General features: G+C 34.6%; 1 protein-coding gene across 1 annotated transcript in view; it reads left to right on the forward strand.

Annotated features, from left to right (window-relative positions):
• Nucleotides 1-395: 395 nt before the first annotated feature.
• The window catches only part of LOC145669528 (uncharacterized), a 39325-nt gene continuing 17855 nt past the window's right edge, over nucleotides 396-21865 (forward strand). Inside the window, exons 1-2 of the mRNA XM_081737709.1 lie at nucleotides 396-516; nucleotides 19515-20446. Coding sequence (XP_081593835.1) covers nucleotides 19562-20446 — 885 coding nt within the window. The 5' untranslated portion in view covers nucleotides 396-516; nucleotides 19515-19561. The remainder of the gene's footprint in view (nucleotides 517-19514; nucleotides 20447-21865) is intronic.

The following is a 21865-nucleotide window of genomic DNA, read 5'->3' on the forward strand; positions in this document are numbered from 1 at the left end:
CATATATGATCCTAACCTAGATGTTTATACTATTCTATACCCTGAAATTAATTCATAACAATTATGTATTGCTGTTCCAAATTTCGTAAGCTAATCATTCTGTTATAATCTATCACTATCCCGAAAAGGCCAATCGATAATTCAGCTAAACAATACTCATAGGGGTAAAAAAAAAAAAAAAAAATGCTACTGAGTATGTTGAAAGCACAAACACATATGCACATACACGCATACGCACACACACACACAAACGCACACTCACACGCAAGTTTCTCTCCCTCCCCCTTCCCCTTTGCTTCCCCACTAACTCCACTCATCCTGTCTGCCCCGAAGGCTGAAGTCGTGTCGTAAAAATCTGTTTGCGGACCGCGAAGGAAAACGCAGGCAAAAACGCTCGCGAGATGGCAGCACCTCCGAGTGTTGGGAGGTAGGTGGGATCCGAAGGTTGATGACCAGCGACAGAGAGCAAGGCTGGAGTGGTTCGGTCGGACGAAGGAGCAGGTGGGTTTGCTCAAGGTAAGTGGAAAATATCAGGGAAATACCTGTAAATTTATCATCAAAGTGTGCAAAACATAAACATAACGATAGTGTGGTACGTTAGAGACAAGTTTGCAGCGCGATTTCGCGTCTGTCGCGTCGTTTTCAGCGTCAGCATAAACAAACAGAATTTTTAGGGCGTGTTGTTCCGAGGCGAATGTATGTGTGTGCTGACGGGGTTTCGTGGAAACATGGGACGATCTGCCATTAGGGTTGCGTTGCGAAAAGTTCACTCTGCTGACCTTGAGGGTCAGGGGAGAAACTGAAGTGGTCACTTGTTTCGACCAGGAAAAATAATGATAAAATGATTTATTCATAATGTATATACTCTTAGAAACACACTTTTCCCTCTCCTGTTTGGTGAAAGCTGGACGGAAAAGTAGGCAAAAATAAAGTGGCTTAACAAAAAACACAAGAAGGCGGTGCTCGATTTTCTGATAGGAGGGTTTGACTTGCGCGAGCGAAAGTTTCAACCTGTCTCCTAATTTATTTGATTTTTTATATATACACATGTGGATTTTCTTTTTATTGTGATTAATCTTCAGTAATATTTTTTAGAATGTAAATTTTATAAGCATGAATGATACGAAGAAGCTGTGTGTGCATGGTCAGCAAAATTTAGCGGCACGTAAACAAACAAGTCGCTCATTAAACGTTTTTCTATCTCCTATTACATCCACGTTTATCACTTCGGAAAATTTAAATTCAATATGAAACTGACTTTTAAAAAAATATGTGGAGCTTTTCATAAGTGTTATTCTAAAAAGAAACAAGTGTTCCATCGGTTCATTGCTTACAAAATAAAGGTGCAACACGAGTAAAAAATCGGTAATTAATATTTAGGAACATTTTTTTTTCAATAAAACTATGATTTTGCTGATTGTAGCCAAGTTCTCGCCGCTAATCTAATGGGTTACCGGGCACTTGGTCTCAAGTTCGATTCCCCGTTGGGGAGCACTAAACATTTGAATGCATTACGATGATAGTTTGGATTCCACTGTAAATTGTAAGGGCACTCCACGGATACTCTCGGCGCTGAAAAGACACGCTAAATTTCAAGAAACAAACAAACAAACAAAAACATATGCAAATTTATTATACGGATCCATAGTATAATTAGTAGTAGTAGTAGTAGGAACGGGTTAGAAGCCCCGCAGGGGTTTGTTGGGTTCTGTTCTCGACATAAAATAAGCAAATTAAAGACTTTCACAAATTTTTCCGTACATTTTACAATATGCGGATTCGTATAGAAAAATGTACCCAAAAAAGAAGCCAATTTTAGGAATATTGTATATTTTTAAAAAAGAAACAATATCGGAACAATTTTAGTGATACTTCCAATAAATTTGAAACATACATTTCTACTGTTATTTTTTTAACTCACCTTATGGGATATTTCCACAAGTTTCTTGTAAAGTGTTTAAGAATGTTTTTAATAATAATAATAAATCTGGGAATAAATTTTTAATTAAAATATTTTGGAAAAAATTGAATGAAGCCCTTTTTTATGATTTTTTTTTAAAAAAAGCTTGGAAATAGAAATTATCGATAAACTACCGCACTAGTTAAAATAATATATATAATAAAATCTAACATCAAGAAAATGAAGAAATAAACAATATGATTTAATAATAATAACTTCATTATTTATTTTTTTCTTTTTAGAACTAAAATGTTTACGTTGCAATTTATGTTCTTTTTACTCATTAAGACGTCCAAAATTAAAGAATTAATAATTGCTAAGTTACAAATCTGAATATTGTCATTTTATATTCCACAATTAGTACTAATGATAGTAATAACTTCCATTTCGTCATAATATCGAAGATATGCCGGTACTGTGTTGTTTGTTTACGTATAATATGCTTAACTTGAAACACATATACTATCGAAAAAACAAAATTGTCATTTGTATAATTTGAATTATCTAGGTTTTGACAAATGTTCATAATGCAGAAATTACGCTTCGCCTCACCAATAAATCCAAGAAAAATAACTTATTCCGTAAAAAAACACGAAAACTCGATTTAGGGGCCGTTCAAAAATGTTGTGGCTCCTGATCTAAAAACTAATTATTGACCAAGATCGCAATCTTTTAATTATTATTATTATTTTTTTTTGATGATTCCTAAAATTCTTGTTTAAATTTGAAACCTAACCATAAATTAATAAATTGTTAAATAAAAAATTTGGATTAGAGTGCATTGCTTTTTTTCTGTGTTATTGTTACTGTGAAATTACGGAAATCACGTACTATTACGGTAACTAATTGTAAATTTTAATTATTGTCCTTTTAACATTAAAACTCGAAATCAATCTCAATTTTATGATAAAACAATAAAATATTTTTACTAATTTATTTATTAGTTTTTAATACTGATTTTTTATAAATTTATTTATTGATGAATCGAAAGTACTTATAATACTTTTGTGCATGCTATGACCCGATAGCCCTCCCCGTTCATCTAGTGGCTAGTTGCGGGGGCCTTTAGTTTCTTAGTGCCCCATCTGGGATTCCCGATGGGGCAGTCTTGAAATTTGTGTGCGTTACGATGGTTCGGTTTTTATTTTGAAAATGTAGATCCAGTGGTGGATCTGGTCCGGGGCTGGCCTGGGGTCTAGCCCCCCTTCCAGTTCTTTGAGTGACAAAAATAATTGCAGCTATTACTTATACCTGTCATAGTCTGGGTTGTGGCTGCCCCACCCCCAGTTTTTATCTTGTAGATCCGCCTCTGTATAGGTTGACGTCTCATATAAGCCTTGGTACTGCGGAAAAAAGAAGATAGATAAACTCTCAAATCGATCCAAGCTACTACTCGAAAAATTAAACAAAATATGTATGTGTGCGTGTATACATTCTGTGGATGTCCGAAATTAGTGGATATTGCAGACTTTGATTAAAAGATTTTGAAATCTAATTAAAATAACAAAATAAATAAATAAATAAATAAATAAAATGTTTTCTAACGAAAGTACGACTTGGGGAAGTTTCGGAAACGTGATGTTATAACGGCGTTGTGTGTTGTGGCAGTTTGACGGAACGAACGAATGGGACGAACCAATGTTATCATCACACACACACGGTAGCATTTCGTAAGAGCCCGCTGTGCTCAATACGTGGTGTAGTGGCCGACCAGCTTGATTCCAAGGTTCTTCGGAAAATGGGTGGGGATTAATTCGGAAGAAAAGTATGCCAACTCGGAACGCCATCTTTTTTTCTCCTTTACAAGAGTTAGACAGACAGTAAATTTTTATAATCCGATTTGTTCCTTGGCCCGCTCTTCGATAGAGTAATGATAGGAGTGTCCATGTGAGCTTTAGATAAGTTAATCCAACACTTTCCTAACTCTCTTTATAGCGTTGCAGCTCGCGAGGGTTATAGTCTGTTAGACTTGTAGTTGCTGGTACCGTATGTTGCTCTCCAAATCTTCATTTCTGGCTTCCTAGACCAGATTTCACTACATCTCACTCCAAATATTTCCCCAATTGCAGCGCCGTAACTTAGATTTTACTGGGGCTGCGGGGGGGCAAGCATTAATATTTGACCCCCAGAAAAAGTTGTTTTGAGCCCTCCCGCAAAATTCCCCATCCCTTCTTTCCATCTTTCCCTTACTCTTTGTGGGCCCTCCCGCATGCCTCTGGGTCCGTTCCACACGTGGTAAATTAATTAAGGGGACAATATTGACAAATCTCAAAGCCATACGAATAGATATTATTTCTCAGGCCCCTAATAGTAGACACTTTTTACTGAAATGGGCCCACGACTCATTTTTGTTTTATTTACCTTTTGTGTTCTCTTTTGTTTATGTAATGTAGTGAACCTGTTTGATGCTTCATTTATAATTTCATGTCCGTATCGTATTATGGAGTAAGAAAATTTTGTCTTAAAGTGGGTCCCCCTCGAACGGTGAGGAGCTTCTCTGCGGGGGGGATGTGGCCCCCTACAAGTTACAGCCCTGCCCATTTGCCTTCCAATGCCGGGTCAACCATGATTCTGTGCCTCTACTATGAATCCAACCCGAAAACACACAATAGCCACTTGGTTACAAAAATTTGCAAGCGAAATCTAGTATAACGTGAAAATGACATATATATAAATGTCCTTTTGGCAAGGGTGCCGATCCTGGGGAGGCCGGGGACCCCCCCCCCCAAAGCTCATGTAGACCTCCCTATTGTATTTATGAATATACCATATTTGGCATAATTTGAATGCAATTTGTCTTAACATCCTCATATATTTACCTTGTGCGTCTGAGTGCCCCCCCCCCCCGCCAAATTTACAGAGAAATCGGTGCCCTTGCCTTTAGGCTAAAGGACACGGATGATTAATGAAAAAGTGAACGCTTATTAAAGCATTGGAAGAATGAGGATGTGGGAGGGAACGGGACAACACTATACAAATTTAATTATACAGTATGCAAAAAGTTTTTAAAACAATTATCGGTTGATATCATGACATTTTGGAGATACTATCTGGCTTCGTAATTTTTAATTTTTTAAAAAATTATTATTATTCACTAAAATTCAGGAAAAAAAGGGAAGAGTAAGTTTTGAAAACAGCATAAACTTTTAAGGGCTCGCTAAGAAAAAAAATGAATACTCTGGGGGGACAGAAACGAGAAATTTGGGTTCTGTGTGGGCTTTTTGTGTACAAAAAATACGACTTCATCACACAGTTGCAGGAAATTCGAAAACCAGACTAAGTGGCTAGGAAACCTTTGTTTTGAACTGCCACATGTAGCGATACACAATTGTATGTCCGCAGCTTTTTTTGCTTCAAAAGAACCCTATTTTCTTTCATATACTTGCAACCAATACAATGTAAGTGGTGTTTAAGGGTCTTCAATACAGCGAAATTAAACTACCCCTAATTTTAGAGTTTTTCTGTAATATCTCCGAAACAAATAAAAATATTCGAAAAACAGAAACGTAGTGAACTAGACAGTACTATTTTGCATGTGATACTTTCACCACAGTTCACCTATCTGCTTTAAGTATGCCGCTATTTACAAAATCCGAAAAAAAAAAAAAAACTAAATCTATCTACTGTTGCAAATCGGAAGTAGATAGATGACTTGTGATAACAGTTATCACATGCAAAATCGTATTGTCTAGTTCACTACGTTTCTGCTTTTCGAATATTTTTATTTGTTTTGAAATTATTACAGAAAATCTCTAAAATTAGCGGTAGTTTAATTTCGCAGTAGTGAGGACCCTTAAGAGGCGGGAGATTGCAAATATATTGACAATTATTGCGTGGGTGAATTGGTATTCTACTATATATAAAACTACATGCACTGACACATATAATAAAGGGGTACTTCCGGTTGACGTGGAAAGTTGAAATTTGGCATGATTGTAGCTTTCCGAGACTAACCGACAGAAAAATTGCCAAAAGTTAATATTTTTAGTTTTTAAGAGTGTAAAAGCAAGATAAAGAAATTCACATGTTATTTTAATGGCCGTTTTTTTTTTTTTTTTTTTTTGGGACACAAAATAATATCTTCTAGATAGTTGAAATGGGAAAAGAAACCTGATGTTCGGGAGAATTGTGGGTTTAAGAAATACAAGGCCGCAGGCCGAGCAAACAGGGGGACTGGGGGCGGAGCCCCAGCTAGCCTGTATACACTAGGCCTATACAGGCATTTACTTGAATTTTTGAAACTTTCAGAAAAAAAAAATACTTTCTATGATCTTAAAATTATTGAACAAGAGCGTTAACAACCACACTATGGGGCACAATACATAAAAGGTATCGTATAAGAATAATAAATGTTGATCATGGATTAATATTGTTGGGAGAAACTGAGGTTAAGATAAAATAGTTGCTCATTACGTCCAGATGTTTCAAAATTTATAAATGGATCAAGAGTCCGTATCAATAAAGTTTACACGTTATTCTGTGGAAAATTAATAATATATGCACAAAACTATATACTAAATGATATATAATAATGCATCAATATATCAGAAATAGCTAATTTGGTATGATTTTTTTTTTAAATTGATTATTACAGAATACCATTTTTCAACGTAAAAAAAAAAAAAAAACGTTTAAGAAGAATGCTGCAAAAATAAGAAGAAAAGTATTTTGGCAATGTTGTAAATAAACAGATACAGTTGGAGAGCCAATAAGTTCATGTGGACTACAAGTTTAAATTTCACTTATGTGCCTTTTGCCAGGTCATTCCTGAAATGGATTTAAGAGTTAAAACGTTTTTTTTTTTTCGGCACTGAGATTATACCAGTCGTAAACCTATAGTTTTAACGTAGAATCCGAACTTTATGAGCTCCCACCGGGAATTGAACCCGGATTTTCTATGCGGAAGGCACACATTCTAATGTAATAATAATATCTAAATTAGGTACGAGGGAGTTCTTTCTTCAAAGGGAATGATTTCATTCTACGTAATTATTATTATTATTATTATTATTATTATTATTATTATTATTATTATTATTATTATTATTATTATTATTATTATTATTATTATTAAAGTTTCCTGCCTTTCGGCAAGTCCTGGGACTAATGAGGATTTTTTTTTTTTCAATTTTAGATTTTGGCCTGGAAATGTTTCTTCCACTTTTGTCGATCTTCAGCTTCCTCTTTTAACTCCCAATATTTTCTCTTAACTTTCAAATCATCGATCAGCTGTGTTCTTCTTCTTCCTATTCCTCGCTTTCCTTCCATCTTTCTTTCTATGGCGGTGTGAAGCAGACAATTTCTTCTCAAGGTGTGTCCAATCCAATTGGCCTTTCTACGAAGGATGGTGTCTAGAAGTGTCCTCTTCTCTCTTATCCGTTTTAAAACATCTTCGTTTGTTGCTCTCTCTGTCCATTTCATCTTCTCCATCTTTCTACAACACCACATTTCGAAGCTCTCCAAATATTTCCTCTCTAACTTCCGTAATGTTCCAAGTCTCTGAACCATACAGTCCAATGCTCCATATATATATATATAGCACTTGACCAACTTCTTCTTAAGTCCAATGTTGAGCCTGCTAGTTAAGAGTGATCTTTTCTTGTTGAATGCTTCTTTAGCTATGGCAATTTTTGACCGGATCCCTTTGGTGCAGTAAGCGTCTCTCGTCAAAATACTTTCCAGATACTTGAAATTATCGACCTCTTCAAGTTCTCTTTGCTCTACTCTGATCCGTAAGGGCGTGTTTCCACGGGATGTTCTCATGTTTTCGACTTTTCGATGTTAATTTCCATTCCATACAGTTTTCCAGTGTCAACTATTTTGTCAATCATCTCCTGTAGTCCTCCTTCGGTTTTAGCTATTATAACCGTATCATCTGCATACGTAATCTTGTTAATGATCTGCCCTTCAATCTTGAAATCTCCAATTCTCATTAATGCCTCCTTCATTAAACATTCACTGTAAATGTTGAATAATTGAGGCGACAAACTAAATCCTTGTCTGACTCCTTGTCCGATTTCCACACTATTGGTTTCCCCTTCATTCAAGCGGATCTTCACTCGTTGTCCTATGTACAGGTTTTGAATGAGTCGTCGATCTCTCCAGTTGACTCCGATTTCTTTAAGTATTTTCAGAAGTTTCGTACTATCGTAATAATAACTACATATAAAATTACATGAAATGACATAAAATAACGGGTACTTCCGGTTGACGTGGAAAGTTGAAACTTCGCATGATTGTAGCTTTTCGGAACTAACCCACAGGAAAATTGTCAAAAGTGAATATTTTTAGTTTTTATGGGGTTTAAAGGGGAGATGAAGAATTTCCTATGTTATTTAAACGGGCGTTTTCTTGTGATACAAAATCTTATCTTTTAGATAGTTGAAATAGGAAAAGAAACTTGAAATTCGGCGGAATTGTGGGTTTAACCCATTAGTGCCCAGAATTTCCCACTGGTATTTTGAAAACTTTTTTCGCCTATTTGGGCTTAGTAGTACTCGAAAATATATATTAGAATATTTTTTAAAAATATTAATTTTTATTTCTTGTTTTTTTAGCCCGGCAACTTAAGTTCCCAACAGGCAACACATTCAAAAAAAGGGAACATTTTGAAAAGTTGCAATTTTCAAGGAGAAAATACACTGGAAAATCATAACTATCAAAATCAAATCAATCTTTCCTTTACAGACCCTCAATCCTTCCTTCTGGAGTCTTCCAAATAAATCCAGTTGCCTCTTTCTCTTCTAAACACATTGTACCCAAAAAACAGTGCTAATCCCGCATCAATATATCATACAAAGAAAATGCAACATAAATCCATGAGTTTTTGCGCTATGACGAAAAATTGCCATGGCAACTTAAGTTGCCAAGGGGCAGTAATGGGTTAAGGGGCCCGAGGCCATAGGTGGAACAAACGCGGGATTCTGGGGACCAAAGACTAGTATACACTATAGAGGCATTTACTTGAATTTTGAAATATCAGAAAGAAGAACTTTATATGATCGTAAAATTATTGCATGAAATTGTAACTGGAAAACTAAAGTTAATTAATATTGATAATTCCATGTTCCTTACACAACTGCTAGGAATTACAAAATTTTTAAGTGTATCTGTACTCGTTAACGTTAATGTACCTAGGAGGTGTTTGTCTACAACCAATAACTACTCACATCTTATGAGTATATCTATTAGAGTTCGATATATTATATCTATTAGAGATTTTGCTATTATATAAAAAAAAATACTGGTTGTCACTCTTCATAATATACATGTGATTATTGTGTTTGATATCTCTATGCATGCTTAATTGTTTTTATATTTGCATGAATGACTGGTCTATTTCTTTTTTGCGTTTATTATTTTATTGTTATGTTTCAGTGAAATATTTTACATGTACAGGAAATTGTTATTTAACTTCATACTGACAGGTTTTTATGGTTCATGTTAAATCCATGCTTAACCAATACTAACTATCCAGTTATGATAGATATAGATAAACAATGACAGGTTTTTATGGTCCATGCTAAATGCATGCTTAACCAATACTAACTATCCAGTTGTAATAGATATAGATAAATAATGACAGGTTTTTATGGTCTTTGTTAAATCTATGCTTAACCAATACTAACTATCCAGTTTGATAGATGTAGATAGATAAATAATGACAGGTTTTTATAGTCCATCCTAAACGCATGCTTAACCAATACTAACTATCCAGTTATAATAGATATAGATAAATAATAACAGGTTTTTATGGTCCATCCTAAATCCATGCTTAACCAATACTAACTACCCAGTTGTGATAGATATAGATAAATAATGACAGAGGTTTTTATCGTCTTTGTTAAGTCTATGCTTAGCCAATACTAACTATCCAGTTAAATAGATATAGATAAATAATGACAGGTTTTTATCGTCTTTGTTAAATCTATGCTTAACCAATACTAACTATCCAGTTTGATAGATGTAGATAGATAAATAATGACAAGCTTTTATGGTCCATCCTGAATTCATGCTTAACCAATACTAACTATCCAGTTATGATAGATATACAGAAATAATGACAGGTTTTTATAGGTCATGCTAAATGCATGCTTAAATAATACTAACTATCCAGTTATAATAGATATAGATAAATAATGACATATTTTTATTGTTCATGCTAAATGCATGCTTAACCAATACTATCTAGTTATAATAGATATACTGTAGATAAATAATGACAGGTTTTTATGTTCTTTGTTAAATCTATGCTTAACCAATACTAACTATCCAGTTATAATAGATAGATAAATAACGACAGGTTTTTATGGTCTCTGTTAAATCTATGCTTAACCAATACTAACTATCCAGTTTGATAGATGTATATAGATAAATAATGACAGGTTTTTATAGTCAATCCTAAATCCATGCTTAACCAATACTAGCTTTCCAGTTATGACAGATATAGATAAATAATGACAGTTTTTTATGGTTCATGCTAAATCCATGCTTAACCAATACTGTCCAGTTATGATAGATGTAGATAAATTATGACAGGCTTTTATTGTTCATGCTAAATCCATGCTTAACCAATACTATCTGTGGTCACGTCTTAATATGGACATTTATTTTGTGCATTTTATTTACACAGAAATTTCAGAACCATGACTCATATCATACTTAGATTTATTTCCATGTGGCAAACTAAGTCCACATAACTTAATATCTGATTTATTTGTAATTTAGTGTAGTTTCTTTTGCATTTTCTGCTGCAATTTTCAACATATTTTTTCTTGCATGCATTTAATAGTTAATTTATATTTAATTACACAATTTATCGAAAATTTGCACGTAATGAGAGGTGAAGAAGAACTGTTTAAAAGTAATAAACATTTAATTTTTTAAATTTCTTTTTTTGTTTTGTTTTCTGCTGTGCGCTTTTTCTTTAATATAAAATGGCCGTTTGTGTGTGAGTATATATATATATATGCTTCAGTGATATTTTTTAATGAGGAAACTTTAGACATGTTTTCACGTAACGAAGTATGACCGCTTCGGGCAATTTATTTTCGTAGTATATTTCTCAGAATATATTCGTGAAAAAAAAAACTTAATTAAAATATTAATACTTTTGCATAACTTACATACGATTCCAGCTAAATAATTGAGCTCGGGTCGGGGGAAGACAATTGATAAGCGCCACTTCAGTGAAATTGAGTTGTTAAGTATGACTGGGATGGAATCGAGCTACAGAACAGTATGTAGCTAGTTTTATATTTGGGAAATGTGCTTGGAGGTGGCTGGGAAAGCTTGTTTGTTGTGTGTCATTGGATTGAATTGCATGGAAATGTTTTGAACATTTTTCAGTTTTGTTCGAAATTTGGAAAATGTGACAAACCATTATCTTTTCTCGAACCGCTCAATGATATAAGAACAACATTCAACACTAGTATAAATATATTTTCGAACTTAAAATAGGGGCGTCATTTCACGGTTTGCTCTGGAGGAAAAGATCCTTCATACAAGGTGGCTCAAAAGTAGGTGTACAGTACCGTACTGATCAGCTAATTGCGTTTTATATCATTTCTTATTATTATCCATCAGGTATAATTAGTTTCTTTATGATTTGTTCTTAATGTGTTTTTAATTAGATCGTAAGAGCCGAAGCAAATAAACCCATAAATTACAATGTTATACTTCATCAATGTAGTGGTGTATACCTATTTTTGGGCATATATATATATATATATATATATATATATATATATATATATATATATATATATATATATATATATATATATATATATATATATATATATATATATATATATATATATATGATATGTATATATGTATGTATATATAGAGAGAGAGGGGATAAATAGATGTATAGATGTACACCTTCACTAGTTTGTGTGTACCTTAGCGCGCGTGCATAAGGTTCCGATTCGATCCCAAAATAGGGAACATTGAACGTACTACAGTGGTTAGATTGTTTATGCCTATAGATTTTATACGTACTCTAGGCATTATCTAACCTAATATTTAGATACAATAGTTATTTTAAATAAAATACTTGCACTATTTATATGACTGTAAACTTCCTATTTTTTTATTATTTCTTGAAAAACGAAAAAAAAAACGTTCATGTGCACTCTGATCTTATAAACTTCCTATTTTTTTTATTATTTCTTGAAAAACGAAAAAAAAAAACGTTCATGTGCACTCTGATCTTTTGGTGCTGTACATTTTTCAAATTATTTTAAAACTATATCAGTCTGTCAGCTGTATATACATTAAAGTATATTATATCACCCATGGTTCATATTGTGGAGCACAAATGGAAAAGCACAGAAGTGTATGCGTATATTTACGAAATACTTCAATAGTAGTCATACATTATTCATACATTGATCATTTTTCTGCAGTATCTTAAAATCAATCATTTAAAGAACAAACAAATTAACAATTAACATTCATCTCTATTCAGTTCCAAACGTGTTTTCTAATAGGTGTGCGAAACTCTGGGGGGAGGGGCAATTGCCCTCTCCTGCCCGTTCTAAATGACGCCACTGACTTAAAAGTTAATGCATATTATTATTATTAAATCTGGCGATTGTCATTCTGTAAGGGACAATACTCTATAATGAACAATGTTGCGCATGGGAAGCTGAGATTCAAACCAGGACCCCTTCGCACATAAGATAAATTATATGCCAGTAAAACACTGTTCCTTTCTCTGATTAATCAAATTTTAATTATATATTAAATGTAAAACATATTAAATGTGTATCTAATAATGTAAAACATATACTGGTACATTACATATTTATCTTCTAATATAAATAAAATAAAGAGTTTGTTCGTGTGTCTGTTTGTGTGTGGCCTGGGGACCAAACGACTGGACAGAAAGCTACCAAATTTTGGTCACGGGTACCTTGGTCCAGGCCCCAGACCAAGACGAAGCGTTTTTTTCTTTTCGAAATTCGAATCAGGGGGGGGTCTCAGAGGTGTCGTTTGCCGGAACATGTAAAAGTAGTAGAAAATGACCGTTATTAGTGTCGAGTTTATAGTTTTTGCTGTCGCTGAGATCAATGGTGAAACTGCGATCGCATTAACTTCCAAATTCATCCCATTCGGTTGCCAGCCGGGGGTTACCGGAGTGGGGGGCATACCGAGCCATGTAAAAATAATCCCAAAAAATTACTCATTAATGTTTCTCGAGAGACATCAATTAATAAACAGTACAATATATTTATTGTTGAAGTGAGTGAAAGTTTTTTTTCTTTTTTAACACTTTTAATCCCACTGTTCCCAAATGGGAACAATTTATTTTTATTAATTTTTGTCTGTAGATTATTTATTGTGGATTTATTTCGTCTTTTACAATAAGGACCTGCTACCAGTCCATCTGCTACTACTAAAATGCTCAAAATATATTAAATGAGGTCAGAATCAATAAGTGTAGAAGGAATTCTGAATCAAAAATAATTTGGGATTAAATGGATTAACTACTATCTAAACTTTGACCAATTTTAACCTCATCCAGCAGAAGTCGTGCTTAGATTTCAAATGAAACGCCCATTATATTTCATGAATTCTGGATTTGTTTTATTTTTAACGAAACTTATCCTGAAACGTTTTCTTAAAGCTGGAATTTGACAAAACTTATCAGGGAATTCAATCCCAACCAATATGCTTCACTGGGAAGCCCCAAAGAAGAACCACATGCCATTTTTCGTGAAAATCTGGTATTTATTTATTTATTTAACAATCACCAGATATAGCTCAGAGATCATTTTATACTGGATATGTAACAACAGTAGAAAGGATTTGGGAAGGTATCGGCCAGGGCCTGTTTAGTAGGTAGCATCCTTACATTTGCCTGGTAGGACTGAGAAAAACCCGAGTCAGAATGGTCGGCAGCGGGAATCGAACCCACGACCTCCCGAAAGCAAAGCCAACGCTTTACCACTTGAGGAACTTCGCTCAGTTTTTCAATAAGTTACGATTAAACATGTTTTATAAGATGATCGTGGCTCTAACTTCAGAGCCAGATAAAACGGAAATATAATTCTAAAGTCTCAAAAGAATACATGCCATGTTTAATGAAAATTGGAGGATTTAATATATATATATATATATATATATATATATATATATATATATATATATATATATATATATATATATATATATATATATATATATATATATATATTGCGCAACATATATTTTAAGATTGGTAAATTCACTCGACTTATTTGATAGATTTCAACCCCCAAAAATGAGGATGTTTGAAAATAGATAAAAATGAATTCAATGTTATATCAGAATCATTTTTTCTCAACGCGAAAATTATGGCGGAAGAAAGAAAGTGAGGGTACAGCCACCCTTTCATTTTTAACAAAATTCAATAACCAAGCAGTGAAGATATTCAAAGAAATATACACCATGTTGTATCAAATCAAGTAATTGTTCTAATAGTTATAAGGAAACTTTTCTTTTCATTTTGTGTATAGTAGTGCAAAAACACCCAAGTTGGGGTAAATTTACCCTCCCTTTGTACCTCTTTATTGTTGACCGATTTCAACCGCCAACCGGTAAACGTACTGGGTAAACATGAAACACAGCATATACCAAGTTTAATTAAAATCGGGTATATTTTACATTAGTTTATACACAAATTCATGTTCAGTCGAATGTAGGGTTGCCAACTGGCTGGTATTTTACCGACCTGGCCGGAAATATTGCTGTTATTTTGATTAAGGTCGGTGACCGGTACACACTTTTTCCAGCCCCTTTATGACCGGTATTTCAAAATCTTTAATCCAGAATAAAACATCGAACACTGAAATACTTCAACAGTGTCTTTACAAATACACATTTCGTTTTTTTATTATTATTTTCTTTTCGTTTATTTAACATAAGAAATTTCATTACAATTAGATTTTATTGTGAAACTATTTCTTTTTTCAACAATAGAAACAGAAGTGTATAATTTGTTATAATTGTGCAGCATAAATATAGCGATAAATTTAGTGTCCACCGATTGAGGACAAATAACTCTTAGGCATTTTGTTAGCAGGGGCGGATCCAGGACGGACTTCTGAGGGGGGCTGTTAGTTTTAATACTGCTACTCAGAGCTACTTTTAAGAGCTCCAAACAGTGAGATGGATGTTATTTACATATAAAATAAGAAAGTTTTCTCTTCTGGGGGGGAGGGCAATTGCCCCGATCGCCCCCCCCCTGAATTCGCCCCTGTTTGATAGTACAATGTTTGTTGTATTGTTTACTTTCACGTCCCTAGCTCCTGCATACGACAACTTTCCTTAAATTTTCAACTTCCTTCCTTAGGACTTCTTAAAGCAATTTCCTGTAACTGAAGTCAATTTCATTTTGTAAATCCAAAATTGACACGTAAGGATTAATATGAGTTTGTTCATCTGTTTCGATAATTTTAAAGAAGTGGCAGTTATTGGTAAATACAATAAAATGATCAATACGGACTCCAGAACCTCATTTTTAGCACAATGTATCTATTAAGCTTATTAGTGAATGTACTAAGGATATGCAGAATACAGGTGCTAATATACTGTTGTCTATGATAGTACATTTCCTTCCCATGGGTGGGTCCAAACAGAGGTACTTCACACTTCGGTCTATATCATAGGAAATTTTGAGTGGTGCCGATAATTTTATTTTTAAGAGTTGGCAACCCTAGTCCAATAGTACGAGAAGCTCGCTGACGTTCACGTATAGTCTTTGCAGAAATCATAAATTCACTGAATTTGCGTGTTGTTGTGCAATAAACATCATGAATGAACTTATATAAGCAAAAGATATGTCACTACAAATTTTAAAATATTCATTTCACACACCGTTATCTATGTTAAGGAAACAAATTTATACACAACGTGTTTAGTAAATTTATTTTCTTATACACTGCTACAAATTTGTCATGTAAAATATATATATATATATAAGTTGTAATTTTACGCGGCAGTTCAGCATAATGAATTTTGCAATTCCACACGCATCAATGCACTAATTAACAACACCTGGAATATGTGTACTTTATAGGCAACACAAACTCACTGGCTGTATTATTATTATTATTATTATTATTATTATTATTATTATTATTATTATTATTATTATTATTATTATTATTATTATTATTATTATTATTATTATTATAGGATGTCTATCGGTCACGAAAGTCCCGAATGTCACGAAAAAGTCACGAAATCAGAACAATGGTCATGAAAGTCACGAAAAAGTCACGACATTCAGCTTTTGGGTTACGATTGTTTTTTTAACTGTTCAAATGTAAGTGCAGATTGGAAAATTTTGTTCTATAAAACGTCAAAGTTCACCACCAAAATGTCTATGGTCGGTTTTAGACACTACCAAATCGCAAGCAAAGTATGTTTTAATCGCATGGATGAAAATTCGGCCTAATTCGCACCCAAATTCGCTCTTGAAAATGTTAGGAAATTTTATGATTTGGTAAAGAAAAGGTCACGAAATTTCATTTTGGAATTTTAGTAGACACCCTGTTATTATTATTATTATTATTATTATTATTATTATTATTATTATTATTATTATTATTATTTGTTTATGTCTATATTAACAAGTCAGTTACTGATGAATTATTGTGTTTACAATCATTAAAGTTTAATAATAGTCGGAAAACAGCTTTTAGAAGTCCATGAACGTGAATGTTAATGTAAAATGTATTTAATTGCATTTCCGATGTATTGCATTTGAGTTGTATATTTAAAAAAAATGGCTTTATAGTAGATCGAATAAAAATGGGAAGTATACCTTTTTTCTTCCAAGTCAACAATCCTTTGATGCTAATGCAGCTTTCCACTTCCCTATCCTGAGGCAGACTTCCATTTACATGTACTTTTTCTTCCCTACATTCTGTATAATTGTTTGGAACAGCTTTCCACTTTTCCCTGTCCTGAGCAAGATTTTTCATTGCCATGTACTGTTTCCTCCCTATATCTTGTATTGTTGTTTGACATAGCTTTCCACTCTTCCCTATTCTGAGCCAGTCTTTTCATTTTTCTTCCCTACATCTTGTATCATTTGGTCTGTGAATTTCACTCACGGCTTTCCTTTGGGTATTTTGCCTTGTGGCATTTCCTCCGTAGCTAATAGGATGATCCTTCATGACTCATAATAGGACCGTAGCCAGCCCAAAAATGTAGGGGGAGTCGGAAGAAGTTATGGGGCCCGATCCAACCATATTATATAGTTCATTTGCAAGCCTACCGTGAAAATTATAGGGGGGGCAGTAAAAATTCAGGGGTTGCACGGCCCCCTATACCCCCGTGGATACGGGCCTACTTCATAATTAAGGACACGATTTTGTGGTAAATAAGAATTCATGGATTTCGTTATAAAAAATATGCGTAAAGCGGGATAAAATCGGTGAATAAAAATTCAATGTAAGAACACAATCTTCTCTGGCAATTAAAATTAGTTACCTTTTATTTCACCTTAATTTCCACTCATCAATCATCATAACTCATGTATGACTATATTAAACACTAAGCATCTTCATTGAATAAAAGTATCATTTAAAGAAAAACACACACACACACACAGAACATTCATAGAAAAATTACTAGGGTTTATAGTTTACTCATGCAAATAACACGTAAGCATTGTTTCAATGTTTTCTGGTGTTAAATTTGTTCTTTTGTCGGTATGTCACTGTAAGAAGAGAGAGCCCTCTCCACATCAACATTCGAAACTTATATGTACATTAGTTGGAGACACTTTCCAGCCATTTCTGAATACACATATCCCACAACACTCCTTTCTATGCATTTCACCAGTAGATAAAGTTTGGAGTTCATTTTGTAACTGCATGTAAAATTTCAAAAATTCATGGTGGTCTATTTTCTGAAAAATTGGAATTTTCATTACTTTGTTAGTATTTGCCAAATAATGGTAATGAATAAATCGTAAAAGCGTCGAAAAATTGACACTTTTGCGTAAATTTCGTGAAATATCGAGACTTGCAAATTTCGCTAATTCGATAGAATTTCGCGTTTAATCGCGAGCGTTATATGGCCTAACAAATAGTAAAAAAAAATATATATATTTTAGGTACACAACATTTTCATACACAAGTGATACATTTCGCCTTTTCCTGTGTGACCAAAAACTCGTGTCTCTACTCATAATATGTCCAATCACCTTCTTCTTTTCAAAGTATTTGTTTTAGTATACTCCTGTTGTTTCCTAACATTTCAGATAATCTTTCGTTTTGGTATCTTATCCACCTTTCAACATTCAAGATTCTTCTGCAGCAGCACATTTGGAAGTCGTCCATTTTTCGAAGTCCATGCCTCACATCCATACAACGTCATACTCGATACATATGCTTCCGACAGCCTTTGCTTCAGTTCTATGTTGACATTTCCTATAGGAACTTTTGTTTTTTCTCGAGTACCTTCTCGACGTGAGCTATTCTGGATTTTACATCTTGTTCTCATCCTCCATTTTTTTGTTTGTTATTTTTTACTCCCTAAACAATAGATTTCTTGCATCTTTTCCACTAGCTGATCTCTTATCTTCGTTTTACTTGTATTTTCCCTTGCGCATCTCAATATTTTTTTTTTTGTTGCTCTTGTTGATCTTCGTATTGAATTTGTTACTAAGCACCTGTTACATTGCATTTAGACCTGCTTCTAGGTTTTCTTTTCTTTTTTTAAGAAAAATATATCATTTTAAAACTTACTTAATAGTTATTTAACGAAATAAATTAACGCATAATAATATTTAACATTTAACTATAACTTACGTCTTAATTTTAAAATTACTAAATGGTTTCAGCAAGGTCTTGTGTCTTCTTCGATGGCTTGGTCATCTCGCCTCCTGACGTAACAATAGGATGTTTTTTTCTATCACCAGCACTACACAGATAAAGACTGTAGTTTCCCCACTTCGATACCGTCTGTTATTGCATTTTAAATTTAAGACGCGTTTTCATTGGTCAGTCATTGCTAAATATGAAAGTACTCAATAGTTCTGAGTCTGACCCAGTATTTCCCCTCACCTCTGAATACCACTTTGATTAAAATAGTTTTATTATTATTATTATTATTATTATTATTATTATTATTATTATTATTATTATTATTATTATTATTATTATTATTATTATTATTATTATTCTCTTAATGAGGTTTAATTGTTTCAAATTATTTTTTCTCATTTGTGTTTGATGAAGCCAATACTTTCAGCTAGTTGACGAAGCTGTTATGAAGTTATTATTTGTTAAAACAAACGTTACTATGTCCATTGATTTGCATTTCTAGTTTAAGTTACTTTCCAATATTAAGGGAGCGATATAATTCATGTTCGGACAACATTATACAATAATAGCGTAGAATTTAAGAAATTCTGTGACAAATGTTTGTTCTTTTTCGTTAATCTTGTTATATGTATATTTTCGTAGTAGTGTAGGACATGTTTTACATGTAGAGTATAAAACAAAAGTATGTTATATTAATTCTTCTCATTTCTTTTGTCTCATTGCAGATTTTACTACCTCATATTTTTAACCCGGTGGAAGGTGACGGCGAAAAATGGGGAGCACAACACAACAATACTGCCTTCGTTGGAACAATCATCGATCTAACCTGTTAGCAGTGTTTGATCAGTTGTTACAATCTGAATCTTTCACAGATGTCACTTTGGCCTGTGAGGGTGCATCAGTCAAGTGCCACAAGATGGTGCTGGCTGCATGCTCTACGTATTTCCAAAATCTTTTCATGGACATCTCGTGTCAGCATCCCATTGTTGTGTTGAAAGACATTAAGTACAGTGAAATAAAAGCCATTCTTGAATATATGTACAGGGGTGAAGTTAACGTAGCTCAGGATCAGTTGGGAGGGCTGCTTAAAGTAGCGGAAGCCTTAAAGGTCAAAGGTCTCGTGGAAGAGAATGGCCAATCGCCAGCAGCGACGGCCACGGGAACACCAACAACTTCAGCCTCTGTATCGTCAGCCCAATCACCTCCGTCAGTGACAACCTCAGCGGCGAGTCTCGCCAATGTTTCGCCAGTAATGCCTCGCAGCATATCTTCCCCTCTACCGACAACACCAAATATCACCACATTCACCAACCCGTTCGCCAAATCTTACATGTACGAGAAATCCACCAATTTCAGTGCCAGCATCGACCACACACGAATGCCTTTACCCATGTGGGCAGTACCTACATTGCCTCTCCCCCCACCGCCTCCAAATATGATAAACAATTACGAATCCGCCGTCAGGGACTTGTCGCCATTGAAACGCAAGAAGCTCTCCAGCATGATGTGCAGCAGAGATACGCCAATTCTTCGAACTGTACTTGGACAAAATCAGACGCCAGGGAGTTCAGAATCTCCACAGCCAGTTTCCTTAGTATGCCACCAAGAGAGTCAGGAAAGAGTTCAGTCCAACGGGTCATCGCAAGATGCAGAAAAGGTATCGTATTCTTAATAGTTATAATCCATTCATATTATATTCAAGCTAATGCAGGTAGAAGGTGATTTTTGCTCTGATATAATAATAAACGCACCCACAACTATGTTTTCGAAGTGAGAGTTTTATATAATATTGCACATCCGTTGAAAAACCGGCTCAGTTGGCCTCGAGCTTAATCCCTTTCTCACCAGGTTGTAATTGACTACTCTGGCCTTAAGTACCAGATTTTCATAATAAGAATAAACACTTTAAATATAAATTTACCCTCTTTTGGTATTAGTACAATAAATATGATAATCTGTTATCTGTAGAAGCTCATTTACACCAGGTGCTGAAAGACATAGTCGCCTCCTAATATCAAGCAAGAACAAAAATGAGTTCTTGGAGAGAATTTGTGTAGTATGCAGGTATGTTACTGGTGTTAGCTGGCGCAAGGATCAAGACGTACACAGGAACGTCTCTGGTACGGAAGAGGTTAATAACTGAGTGCGGAAAACCCGCCCTCGGACTCAGTCGGACTCGAGCTTAATAATTAAGTGCGGGAAGCCCGATTCTTGGGCTCTGTCGCTTCAGCTTGATAGCTGAGCGCGTGAAACCCGGCCTGTCATTATCGAGCTTAAGAACTGAGTGCGGAAAACTCGATCCTCGGACTCACTCGGGCTCGAGCTTAATGATTGAGTAAAAAATCCCGGCTTCCAGTTTCTGTCGGACTCGAGTTCGATAATGGGGCGCATGAAACCTGGTTCTTTGACTCAGACAGGGTCGACTTTAAAAAAATGAGTGCGGGAAACTCTGCTCTCGGGCTCAATCGTGCTCGAGCTTGATAATTGAGCAAGGGAAACCCGATCTTGGGCTAAGTCAAGCGCTATCGTAATAATTGAGCGCTGAAAAAATATGAGCACGAGCCAGGAATATATTTTGGGAGCGCTTATTTTATTGCAGAAAACAGCTTTTGAGCCAGTTCTACTCTATAGCCAGTTCTATTTATTACCAGTTCTACTCTATAGCGATGAACGTTAAAACCGGAAGTGGTTGAAAAATGAAATGAAATCTTTGAGTTTTACGTCCCACGGTTATGCCGGTTAGGCTAAAGGAAATGGTGATGATGAGTAATGAATGAAATGGTGGAATGAAGAAAGTGGGCGGAAACGGGAGAACCCCGAGAAAACCCACGCACACGATGTTTGCCCACCACAAAGTTCACTTGGCAGGGGCTGGGATCGAACCCGGGACCCCAAGCACCAGAGGTGAACGCTCTACCACTGAGCCACCGCGGCCTTCGGAAGTGGTTGAGTTTGAATATCACCTCCATCAGTAAACTCAATTCCTAAATTTTGACTCTGCATCCTGCCCAAAATTGAGAGTTATCTATCAGTTGGTTTCTGAAATTTTTTTGTTTGCCGGACGGAAGCACGGACA

The sequence above is a fragment of the Thermobia domestica genome, chromosome 14 (assembly GCF_964235325.1).
Source record: "Thermobia domestica chromosome 14, izTheDome1.hap1.1, whole genome shotgun sequence".
Lineage (NCBI taxonomy): Eukaryota > Metazoa > Arthropoda > Insecta > Zygentoma > Lepismatidae > Thermobia > Thermobia domestica.